The sequence below is a fragment of the Rhopilema esculentum genome, chromosome 8 (assembly GCF_057945365.1).
Source record: "Rhopilema esculentum isolate cy_ngs chromosome 8, ASM5794536v1, whole genome shotgun sequence".
In the NCBI taxonomy this organism is placed as follows: Eukaryota; Metazoa; Cnidaria; class Scyphozoa; order Rhizostomeae; family Rhizostomatidae; genus Rhopilema; species Rhopilema esculentum.
The window spans coordinates 8,960,651-8,973,471 of NC_142822.1; the positions used below are offsets into that span (position 1 = coordinate 8,960,651).

Consider the following 12,821-nt stretch of genomic DNA (forward strand, 5'->3'; position numbering starts at 1 on the left):
AGCCAATGTAAGAATAAAAATTGATGAATCTAGAAGACAGGATGTCAAAAGAAAAGGTGCTAGACAAGGATGTCTTTTACCACCAGTCTTATTCATTATGTATAGAGAGGATTAGAGGAATTAATCAAAAAATCATGACATAACATGAATGATATTAAGATAAATGGAATAAAGGTAACCAACATCAGGTTATTGCAGAATATATTGAAGAACTGCAATTAATGATTGAAAATTTAGATAAGGCATGAATATATGGAGTGGAGTTGACTGCAAAAAACAAGAGGTATAGCAACTGAAAAGGTTCCTAATACAAAACTTTAAATCTTTTCAGATAATGTCAAAGTGGAATAAGTTAAGAGTGATTGTTATCTAGACTGAGCGATTAATGAAGATGGGCGTTGCCATGAAGAAATTAAACCCGAAAAACACTAGCACAGATTGCTTCCAAGGGTCAAGGTGAGATGTATAAACGCAGCATTGGCATCAAATCAATGATGAATATTGTTAGAATGTATGTTTGATCCTTTTTAATTATTGGAAGTGAATCACGGACAATAGCCAAAGATTAGAAGAAGTCTTGAGATCAAATGGACATATAAAGCAGGGAATGAAGAGGTGCTAAATAGAATGAATATATCCAGACAATACCAATGCAAAAAGGAGATGTCATTCTTGGACATGTATTGTTAAGGAATTGAATCAAAACATGTTTGTGACATTATTTAAGCCCCCATCCCTGGACTTACATCACCAAGAAGAAAAAGAAGAATGGGGTCAGATGAAATCAAGGAATGGACTAATACTGGTAATTATGGTAATCTAAAAGAATAGAAAACAACAGATTTCGGGGAAAGGAAATGATTAGCAGCCTACGGCACACGTGGAATGTATGATTAAACTTATCCATTCGTGCATTCTTGAGATTTTAGATTGATAAGATGTTAAAAAAAGGGCACTAATATTGTTGTTCAATCCTGGTACGAAATATTTTCTATAATTTCTAAATATGCTATTTTTTGCTATTTCGTACTATCTTTGAATTTATTTCTGTTAAATTCCTTAAATAAAGTTCAGAAATAAAACAGTTAATATGTTTGACTGCAGCAATATGAGCAATGCTTTCTTGTAAAAGTGTACTTGTGCAGCCTTGTATCATTCACTAATATCATTGAAATATAATTTAAATTATATAATAGTATCCTTGCTCTGACTTTATTTTTAATATTTTTATACAAACGGCCACCTGCAAATGAAAAAACCCCAAACATAAGCAAGCCACTGAAACGTGAAAAATCCCGCCATCAAACACAGCTTTAAAGCGCCATCATGGGAGATCAACCATGAGTCGGTTTATTCAGATGGGAAATATCCCACCCTTGTAAAGAATATCATTATATTCTGTTTCAATCATCTTGTGCATATCATCATCTTGAAAATGACAAGAATTTCAAATATGTTTTATAAGTTTTTTCATAAGTTTTCAACTTTAAAGTTTCGAATCTACCCTGAGCAGAGTAATCAAGGGCGATAAACCTCGTCTTCAAAGTGAGTCTTTCCAAGTACATAAGTAAATGTCTTTCTTTAACAAACATGTGATCCTCTTATAATTTCAAGGTATCACTGTTCTTTTCTTGAATACAACTACAATTATACAGTTGCTTTTAATATTGTAATATAATTTCTACAGGCAGTTGCTTGCAAGTATTAGCCCATAATTTTTATTCTGTTTATACATCTCGTAATCGGAGGACGAATATCATCTAAGGAAGCTCTTTTTCGCGCACCTGTCGATTTATATATAATTCTAAAGTGTTTGAGGATGCCAAAAAACTAATTTGAATTTAGCTTTGGCAATATCACCTTTGGCAATGCATTTTCAGAAAGTTTTTAAGACTTGTTTCCTTCAAGTAAGGAAAATGGAGCCTGATGCTGCATTACAAAAGTGGCCTAATATTGGTCCTATTCAGCTTCATAAAATATCTTGTCTGTTATAACAAAGATAACGGAAGTGTGACTGGATAGGAAACTAAGCTGGAGAACAATAGGTTCTTATCAAAATCATGCGCGCGGTCTAAAATTTCAACTTGGGGGCTATGGTCATTTCCGGTTCTCTCGACGTTGAACTTCAAAAAGATGGAAATTGAAAATTTTTCAGACGACATCAACTTAGAAGACTAAGAGATAGCGGCAAAGGTAAATTATGTTATTTCCACAATTTAATTTTCAGTAAACCAATCTCAATGCATAGAATGGATCGGCAAGCCGTCTCATATGATGGCCTAACCGGCTTCCAAAACTTTATCCAACACTTTTCGTTGCCGCAGAACTACCCGTATATCGTCGATCGTATAAAGCTGAAAGATAGCAAGGTAACATACGATATTAAGCAATACCTGATTAAAAAAGTGAACTAATCATTAGTTTCTCCCTCTGAAGCAAAAATATGGAAAAGGATACAACAAATATATAACATGGAACGGGACCGGTAGTTGTGATGAAGAGGGTTTTTTCGCAAAAAAGTGATTCTGTCATTTCAAGTAGTAAGCATTTACATATTGATATACTAGTGCTTGAGCATAGCTTCATTTTGTCTCCAAAATAACAATGGCATCATCTCTTGAATTTTATTTTAACTTGCCTCCTATAATAAATTCCATCAAGGAAGTATTTGCTCTTTTTACCCAGCCCATTATAAATACCCTTGATATATATTTTATCATACCAACTAGTTGATGTTACATTAGTAGACACTATAATTATTTACAGGAAGTAACTGTGGCATTTTGCAGTGACAAAAACACGCAATTGATTCTTGGAAAATCTCAAATGAAAAGGAAGAGAAAAAGATTATCTTTGGTTATAATATGGGCCTATTTTAGGAACCAACCTAATACTGCAGCACCAATAACACACACCTTACCCCGGCCCAGACCCTTAATCCTAATGGGAACTCTACTAACCAGTGATGGAAAAGAATCGTTGAAACGGTGTATAAATTGTTCTGTTCCATTTTTCTCCGTTTTAATCAGTCTATGATTTTTTTAACAAATTATTCTATTGAAAATTTCATTTGCCTTTGATTGCTCTAAAACCTTAATAACTTTCTAATAGTTTTTCTAATAAATAATCATCTTAACTAGCATACAAATATAAATAACAGGGACTACAAACTTATGTAAAATACTATAAACTGTCCATTATTACAATCACTGCGAGTAAGCCTGTAAAATTTACTTTATCTCCCTAAGTCCTAAAGCATTGATGATCTTACTCCTGAAGACCGCCGTAAAGGTCACCGAAAATGAATTTTATTTCAGTTTGACTTTTTGCGTCGCTTAATTTAGCGACTTAAAGCCAATTGGAGTTTTTTGCGAAATTATAGTTGCGGAAAATTTAAACCCCCCTCTGTTTTAATTTTTTCCCTTGAAAATGAAGCTGTCACTCGCAAAGTTAAGACAGCTCTGAATCTGTGCCCATCGACTTTAGCTATTGACTAACACAAAAATTCGGCCCAAGGTTTTTACCATACCCGTGTTACACCCTGCTTTTCAAAGAATCCGGAAACTTATCTTTCACTGTACAGAAGTAGAATGGATACTTGTCCCTATGTATGCTGCCATTGTCTGAGTAACATTGTTGATGCTATGTTCATCATCTTGTTGATAATATATAATCTAGTAACATTGTTGATGCCGTGTTCATCAGGTTTATTAATATCAGATCTCTCTTAAACTCAGTGCAAACCACTGAGTACTCGGCTACTAACGTACTCGTCTCAATAACCGACACCTTCAAGCTTGCTCCTGGATTCCTTTCTATTGCGTTAGCCTTGTACAAGCATCCAGAAAAATATGCACAGTAACTTTCTATTAAAAGTAGTAACTTTTCTCGCATGTCTGTTACACTGCGTTTTCAATATAAATCGCTTTTAACATGTCCTTTTGCTAAATTTCTCTTGAAACGCTTCAAATCCAGATCTGTCGATGTAGTCGTTAACTTCACGTCTTCTTCATTCTAGATAATGTCGGCATTTTCTGTCTCAACCTATTGATTTTAGTTTTGTATGCACTGCTCAAACCCAGAATTGGTTCAATTTTTCTTTCTTATATTTCTTTGGTCAATAAAGATCGAACAATTTTGCCCTAGATTCTGATGAAGATTCAAAACAGGATGTTAAGTATCATGGATGAAGGAAAATATACCAGAAGCGCTTGGAAGAGCTGAGAGAACTGAAATATTTGATGTTACTATGATCGTAAGAAACGTATTTTCAAGAATTTAATCGAACATTTATGCAACGTTTGTTGAAATGAATGCAAGTGAAAACAGCTGTTTGCTCGAGAATCAAATAGAATAAAGTCATGTTTGTCTATTTGACAAACTGGTTAAATACTATACGGCCTTAATTGGCTCTTCTACTTTGCCGGCAACAGGTACATGGCTGAAAGCTTTAACTAGCAATGCATGCGCTTGGGAGCGCCTTGAGCTTCACAGGTGAAGAGAATACATTTTGAAGACGAGATCTAGATTGACTTACTAGACGAAACATTGATAAGGCAGAAACCTGGAGAGACAGAGGTTTAAAGATCTACATAAAAAGATTTATATTCACTTGTCAAGAAGCAAGAGCTTTAGCTATTGGGATTTCACAGGTTTATTTGAGTGAACACAAAAGATTAATAGATATATATCTGGCTTTGAGTAACAACAGGTGAAATCTTTTCAAATATCAATTTGAAATATCTACTTGCGATTACATCTGTTTTAGGGAAGAAGGACGTTGCAAGGATTTCTATTCATACCAGAATTAAGCTTTTTCCATCAGTTAGGTAAGGCTGGACCTTGGATATAGTAAATTTTTGACAAGATTTGTTTTAAAGTAATTGTGGATTTAGTTCAATATTGTGGTCAAAACAGATTCTTTTCAACTGTGTGATCAATCGGATTCTGTTGTTTCAAAAGAGTTTTGGAGAATCTCGTGTAATTAACACCAAAAAAACTTTGCATCCCCAAACGGGAGTACAGTAAGCTTGGTCCTCGGTTACATAATCGAAAGAGGGCATTAACATAGCGCCAGTACAGTATTGGATTTGGAGAATCTGGAGTAAAACCATCAATGGTAATGCTGCTATGTTCAGACGATCGTGAATCTTATATCTGCTGTCAGCATATTGGAGAAGTGGCTTGAAAGGTAATTCTTGTTTATCAAGATGCGTAAAATTTAATATTCTAGAAAACAATATTATTCTTACATGTACTGAAATAACATGTATTTTATACAAAAGAGTTATGGTGTAAGAAGCATTTTGATGAGCTATGGTGTAGAGGCATTAGAGGACTTTCACATTTGCGTTGATTTATGTAAAAGGTTATTATGGCACTGTTAAATTCGATTGTTCGCCTATAAACTTTGCCGCAAACACTCGGGGCGGCAGATGATTATAGATTCAAAAACTCCAGATAAATAACCATCGGCTGTCCTTTAGCTATTAATCTGCAAATAAACCAAACAAAAGCTTTGTTTTTTTGCAAGAAACAAGTCACAAGCAAAAACTTCGATCAGCTGCGAATTGTTTATGGTACTGCTTTCATACAAATTCACTTACCACCAAACAAATAATTCTTAGTCAACTTAATTTCCTGAATCACTCAGAATAGTTATAAACAGAAGTCTGATAACCAATTTTTCTACTTGATTTTATCTTGAAGACACCAAGATCGTAAGATAAGCGGTACGACCCACTGGATGTAAATTTACACCTAAAAAAAGGTGTCCAACGCTATGATCATAGAGGACCGAAACTATCTGTCAAGCTGTTCAAGTGTGTGTTCAGAAAGGACGCATCTTCAATCTCCATTCTCTTAGCAGTAAATTTCCCTTCCCTGTCAAACTTTTAAGGAAAACTAGATAATTTGTTTTACTCTCACGAACACGGAAAGATTCTTGGTACTTATGATTTACTTTCTGCAATTCCTTGTTTCATTCAATCATACTTTGAACCCCAGGATTTTTAGCATTTTCGTTTCAGACAATGCTAAGAAGCCTCATTCAATTAAACTGACAATAGTATGGTAAAACAGACATCGAACGCCATAAGCAACGACTTTTTGTTCATCGTTTTGACATAGCTCTTTTGTTTGACAATCCAGTTGTTTTGCTGAGATCTGAAATTGATAAGTATTCTCAAACTTGCAATAACATAATAAACAGTTCAAAGAAAAGCACATTGGAATAAAGCGAAGCATGGCTAATCAGGCTACTAACGCAAGGATTTGTGGGAAGCTTGTTGTGGCTATTTAAATTACTTGAAGTTGAAAATAGCTATTGAAATGGAAAAAATTGTGAAAATAAATAACAAAACGAACAATTTGATTGTTGTTGCTAGATACAACTCATTCAAAGGTTGCAGAATGTCTAATTGTCAAGATGATGGATGAGAACCTTCAGTCATCGTTAAATAAAAGTCAAAACTATGTAGATGATTCCGTCGGAATTTAAATTACAGTACTTAATCTACCTATAATTCTGCCAAAAGCCGTTTTGATGTTCCTCCAAAGATTAAAAAGATAACACACACACTTATTTATTTGACAGAAACGAGAATAATGATCGATGACCTATTGGCGACTTTATCAAAATATAATACTTCTGCATACAAAAAGGTCTGTTGTTATGTCTACCTGAGTTCGTTTTTACTTCTGTAAAATGCAGTACTTGCCATGCAAATCACTTATAACGTTCATATGTTTACTTTAAGCGGGTAACATTGTGCTATTGAAAGCCACTCCTGCAGGTGTCAAATCCGTATGATAAATGCATGCTTTAAAATCAAAGGCTTCCTTGCTCTAGATCATCAACTATCGTGTGATGCCTGTTTATTTAGAACATAAACATTTGGCTTTTGTTAACTAACCTCAAATAAAGCCACTAGATTTTGGAAGTCTGCACTGTTTTGCAGTTTGTTACAAGAGATGCACACGTGGTTTATAGCAATTAGAGATAGTCAAAACTTCACGCCTGCGGCAGTTGCACTGACTAAGTGAAATAGAAATTTATATTTGTTTTGATTCAACATATAAGGAATCTGGATAACATCATGGATGTCTAGGCGCCTCGTTTAAATGATGGAAAGATCGAATTAAGATAATGCTGTACTAAAGCTACAGTCTTCTACCATCGTGCTTCTTACAACACAGGTAGACTATGAGTTCAATTTCCAGCTGACATATTTGACAAACTTTGTTTATTTTGTAGCACCAAAGTTCAATCTGTGGATTAATTTAAATTGCAGAAAAGGTTGAGCTGGAAAGCAGTGACATTTGGAGCCTTGCAGTGACATTTGGAGCCTTTATGGAAGACATTGGTGAATAGATTTGAATCTGAGATAAATTTGAATCTATATGTAATCGGTTTATAGGCTGATAACGATAGCAGCAGAAATCAGATACAAGATTAAGTTGCGAGCTTCTCGCATATTCGCAAATCTAGAAGCTGTTATCAAAGATACGAATGAGATCAGTTGTCAGCCATCCTGAGCGTTTTCGACGAATCAAAGATTTCAGTTTTTATTTCCATAGCTTTTTGTACGCTCGGATTATTGCCCGGGGGATATTGAGCCATGGATACACGATGCAACAATGTGTTCTCAGCTAAGGCCTTACTTTCACAATATCAAGTGATAGTCGTTATTTCACTCAATGTTGTTATTATGCTATTGGTTTGTGTCGCAAATATGATGGTGATAGTAAGCCTAATTGCAACAAAGCAGCTAGAGTCTAGAATCAATCGCATGTTTCTTGCACTCAGCATCTGTGATATTTGCGTCGCAGTTATTGTTCAACCGTCCGTTGCTCTTCTCTTCGTTATCAAACGTGACCATATATTGTGCGATGCTGAACTAACGATTCAAGCCCTGTCGTTGTTCTTTCCACGCTGTTCTGCGTTTTTCATAGTGGCCATTGGTGTTGAGCGTCTGTTGAGCGTTAAGTCAACAAATGTGCCCAGAAACTCAAATCTAATATCCTACAAAAGGCCTTATTTGCTGATGACTTTAGGCTTTTTTGCTTCGTTAGCATTGGCTGCCTGTGTGACATTTTCTTCAATATACGGATTTTTCTATGTGGCTCAGTTTATCATACTAATAATAGACTTCTTCGCTCTTGTTACAGTTTATTCTGCTTATATCGAAATGTACCGCTCCGTAATGAACCATGTGAAAGACACAGCAATTCTGAGGAAAAACAACACGGGAAATTCTACTGCCTATGCTGCAGAAATGGTCAAGGCCATCATGATAATCATATTCTTCTTATTTCTAAGTTATATTCCGTACATCTCAGGCGGTGTTGTCGTCTGTCACAAGACATTGATGCGTGGCGAATTACTCGATGGAACGTATGGTTTCATTACCTACGTCACGCATAATCTTGTATACTTGAATTCGTTCTTCAACCCGGTTATAGTTTTATATAAAAACAAAAGACTGTATCGTTACATAAAGGAGAAACTTCTTTGGTCATCGGATAGCTTCGCTCCCAACACAAGTAAGCCGAAACTTGACAGTATTCTGAAACCAGTCAGCAATTATGAAGTCACACCGAGAATATGACGTCATGAACCAGAGAAGAACCAAGAATGAAAAACATCATCTCCTAGAGAAAACTGAACTGGATATTTGAGTTTGTATAGTTTATTTTTTCCTTAAGCCTGTATAATTGACTTCAGAATTACCTTAAAAGGTTCTGAGATGATTTCTCGCTAATAATTGTTCAAATTAATGAAAATCATGTAGCAAGTACTGTAGTATCAATTTCATTGAAATCGATAATGGAATAAATGGCTTTATTTCTTGGTCAGATCTGTTTTAACTCAACTAAATAACATTAACATATGTTATAGAATAGATCAATTTATCATATATATAACACAATTATTTCAATATCAATGAAGTTTTCAGGCAGTTATAGAACATTTACCCCAGAATTTTAGTCAACCTTGATATTCAATCAATAACAGATTATATTTTCTTAATCTTTTACAAAAGGCTTTTAAGGCAAAAAGCATCTATACAAAACTCGTTTCTTCGAAAGCGATAGGTTTTTTATAGCTATTAAAAATATGTCTTTGTTCAATTCCAATCAATAACAAACAGCACACTAGGATCGAGGCTTCACCAAGCAAGGTGAGACCTACGCTATGACAAAACCTTGAATACCCCTCGATTGGAATGAAAACGCTACAAACCACAGGCCTTTCCCTAGTAAATTCCAATCAATTCAAGAAAACTTAGTAAGAAAATCCATACTTTGGTATGTAGAACAGGACAGTTTATGGCAGAGTAACATTGCCTCACACCTTCTCACATTGCAGCTTTTACGTTTACGCAGCTTCCTAATATGTCGGCCTTTCCAGTCTAGGAAAATTAGGCCCAAATTTTTGCTGAGAATTGTTCTTCGACCAGGCAATAAAATCTGTGTGGTGAACGCTTATTATTCACGCTGCCTTGAAACTGTGGGGAGAAACATCGAGTGGTTTTCTCGAAAAATATGTTTTAAGAGAAGAACCTATGATAGCAAGAAACGAAACTTTCCGAAAGAAGATACCATCAGAAAAATTTGATGCTCCTTTGAAACCATAGTTATAACAAAACAAGTCAAGTAGTAATGCATGACTTTTATGGTACCAGTAATTTTATTAATGGTTATTTGATATCATTATGCAAAGACTTACAAGAAAGGTTGAAAATATTGGATTATTTATATAAAGATTACACTATCATGGTTCTGTATGCACTTCATGTTAGCTGCAGATCTTTTTTTCTAATGCAAATGCGTCTAGATTAGCTTCAGATTTAATTCTTTGTGTAAATTTTACGAAGTCGCTCAAAGTGCTTGTTTTTAGATGAAAGAAACAGCCTATTTGAAAATTAGCCCAAGTTAGGCCCAGGCATCCCAAGGAGTTTGTGTTCACGCTTCAACTGCTTTGGTCATATTTTCTTTAAAGCAAGCTGCTCTGATTGGGCAACTTTAACAGCCATGTGCTCGCGTTTTTGATTAGCCTACTACGATCCACAACTGGGTAGAAATATTTTCTAGTCTGAAATACTTCCATAAAATTTACACGATCCGTCTGAAGAGTGTCAACAGAAAAGCTTTATCACATGGAGCCATTATGGAACTTCGCTTTTGTATGAAAGTTTTATTTGCCCGCTTCTTCGAAAAACTGAAACAAGATGTCTAGATTGGAAAAGATTGTTTGAATAGAAAAATATTTGGTTGTGTGTTTAAGAGTAGGATATATGCCCTAACAAGCATGGCCCTTGTAAAATTTCTTGATTTGGAAGTAAGTTAATTTTTAAATGATTTAGGCCGTATGTAAGCTTTTATGGATATATGCTAAAACAAAAAATGATAGCCAATGAACATTTGCGTTCCACAGCTGGCTTTGAACCCTCTTACCAGAGGCGTAGAATTGCGAGGGTGTTGGGGGGGGCAACGTAGTCGGCCAAAATTATGTCATTTGTCGGCAAATTTGCTTGCTTTTGTGGACCTTGCCCCCTCACTTGGAAAATGAATTTCTGCCACTGCTACTTACTATGGAATGCAATGAATCGTACTGATTATGTACTGAAATTGCAGTCATGAATCAATTGCTATTACATTAATGGACATTATGCATGGTGTCTCTTCTCAGTTACTTAATACAATGCCTGCCAAAAGTACCTGGAACATCCAGCAAATTGTGTTGCATGTTATATCTTTCATTCCTTTTCCGATAAAAATTACTACTTCCACCCCCTTCCCCCTAAAGCAATCTTGATAATTTAGAGAAATATCACAAGAGAAGCGCAAAAAGTGCTTCCCAAATTCCTAACCCGTTTAATAGTAAGCCAACATTGTTCCGTGGGGGAGAGAGGGATGATTGATTTTGACTTCAGTGTTCCAAGAACTGACGTCAGTGTTCCAAGACTTTTGGCAGGCATTGTATTCTCTTCTTAGATGTGATAACGGCATTGACTGTCAACATTTCCAAAGATGCATATTGGTTCTTTTAAAACGTGATTTTTTTTCTTATTTCTGTTGCATCAAGCTGATCTATCTCGTCCAATAATTAAGTCAACCGCCAAAAATTATTGTTTTTGTGAACGTCACACACTCACCTGATCTAAATTTTGTCAGTGAAGGACGTCAATGAACTAAAAGTTCTATTGATTCGAACAAATTGAGCCCACAAAAACAAAAGACGTCAGAACCTTGAAGTGAAAATCACCGTCAAAATAGTGAGATATCATCATGAACAAAGGTCAGCATTTGGCAGTCTCTAGATTATGTCAATAGATTTTGAATGCGATTGCCTAAAGTCAGGACGTCAAAAGACTTCGAGATGTTTGACATGTCGTAATTATCTTTTCCCAGCTTCATTTCTTTGACTGTAATTTCAGTTTCAATGAACTGATCAAATACATTTACAAAGGGATTTAGAACACGTTGAAGTTTTGTAGAATACATGATTTTATTAGACAATTCTTCCTACGGGTGAAGGAGATGAGGTCAGTGATATCGTAAAGCCTAGGATCCAGTGAAGCCTGGCTTCCATATAACCGTAAGATGCCGTAAGGTGCCGCGGCAATTGCCTGAGTCATTTTTTCCGGCAGGCATCGCATGGTGGATGTGTAATTTGTATTCATGTAAAAATATATACAACTTTAAATTAATGGTTGGCTTTTATTTAAAAAGATGCAACCAATGAAGAAGCAGACCTTAGTAAAACTTTAAACTACATAGAGAAAGCGCAAATGTAATTGCATTCAGCTTTGCCTTTATAATCTCGGATATGATTTTATGCCTTTCTTGTTGACAGTATCCACTTTTTGAATAATTTTCAGTCAAATATGAAATAATTTTGCTAATTTCTTTTCAGAGGACAAGACCCTATAGCTTAACTAGAGGTAGAATCATTGATTCTATCAACAATTGATTCCAACGACTATGTTTATTCTCCTTTGAGCCATAACAGCAGTTGAAAAAACAGCAGCGACTACAGAAGGCTGTGGCAAGCTTCGTACTTACACGTTATGCCCATAAAAAAGATATCTTGAAACTTGGTTGGCTACCAATTGCAGAAAGACGGGAATTCAACCTATTAAAACTGACCTTCGAGGCAATTCACAACACTAACTGGCCTACAATTAATAAACTCGAGCTGCAAACTTGTAACAGCGTACTGCGAAATAGTAATGAAACTCGTATAAGGCCATCACTAATAGCAGATACTTTTGAAGATGCCGCTGCAAAGTGCTTTAATTCCTTACCTAAATCAATAAAATCTCAGTCTAGCTTTTACGACATTTTGTTCCAACTTAAAGAAGCATTTATTTGAAAAAGTGAGCAACAAATTGGACTAAAAACATTATTTCTTTTCTTATAATTATGTAAATGTTGTTAACTTTTGAACCTGTAATTTGACTTTGCTTTTAATTTTAGAGTTGAAGAGCCACACTTGTAGTGGATATGCTCGATTGCACCATTATTATTATTATATTATTACTTTTATATTAAAAACGTTTTTGAGGTCAGCGGAAGCTTTTCTATTACTCGGTATCACCTTTTTAAGACTTGAGCATTAGTATAATTTTCCCTTCAGAGAACCAAGGGTGCCATCCAAAAAGTTAGGAGAAGGGATGAGCTGAAGGTAGTTCCAGAAGCCACATCCATTACCAAAGCAACATACTTGTACTTGTGTTAAAGATTCTATGTTGTGCATATAAATCATTCAAACTATTCGTCGTCTCAAAATATTGATGGGAAACTTCTCATTCACT

The 12,821-nt window shown here is 35.2% G+C and overlaps 1 protein-coding gene across 2 annotated transcripts; it reads left to right on the forward strand.

Moving 5' to 3' along the window:
* The first annotated feature begins 3,875 nt into the window (after positions 1-3,875).
* Positions 3,876-12,582, forward strand: LOC148959851 (uncharacterized). 2 transcript variants are annotated; one of them, XR_016143915.1, is made up of 3 exons: positions 3,876-5,191; positions 6,596-6,663; positions 7,256-12,573. XR_016143915.1 is itself a non-coding variant. In XM_089109610.1 (3 exons), the coding sequence occupies exons 2-3, from the start codon at positions 7,352-7,354 to the stop codon at positions 8,607-8,609; spliced, it is 453 nt and encodes a 150-aa protein (XP_088965736.1). In that variant the 5' UTR covers positions 4,098-5,191; positions 7,256-7,351; the 3' UTR covers positions 8,610-12,582. The 2 variants fall into 2 exon arrangements, 1 of the variants encoding a protein (XP_088965736.1); XM_089109610.1 differs by lacking the exon at positions 6,596-6,663 and having other exon boundaries at positions 4,098-5,191; positions 7,256-7,364; positions 8,170-12,582.
* The last annotated feature ends 239 nt before the right edge of the window (positions 12,583-12,821 follow it).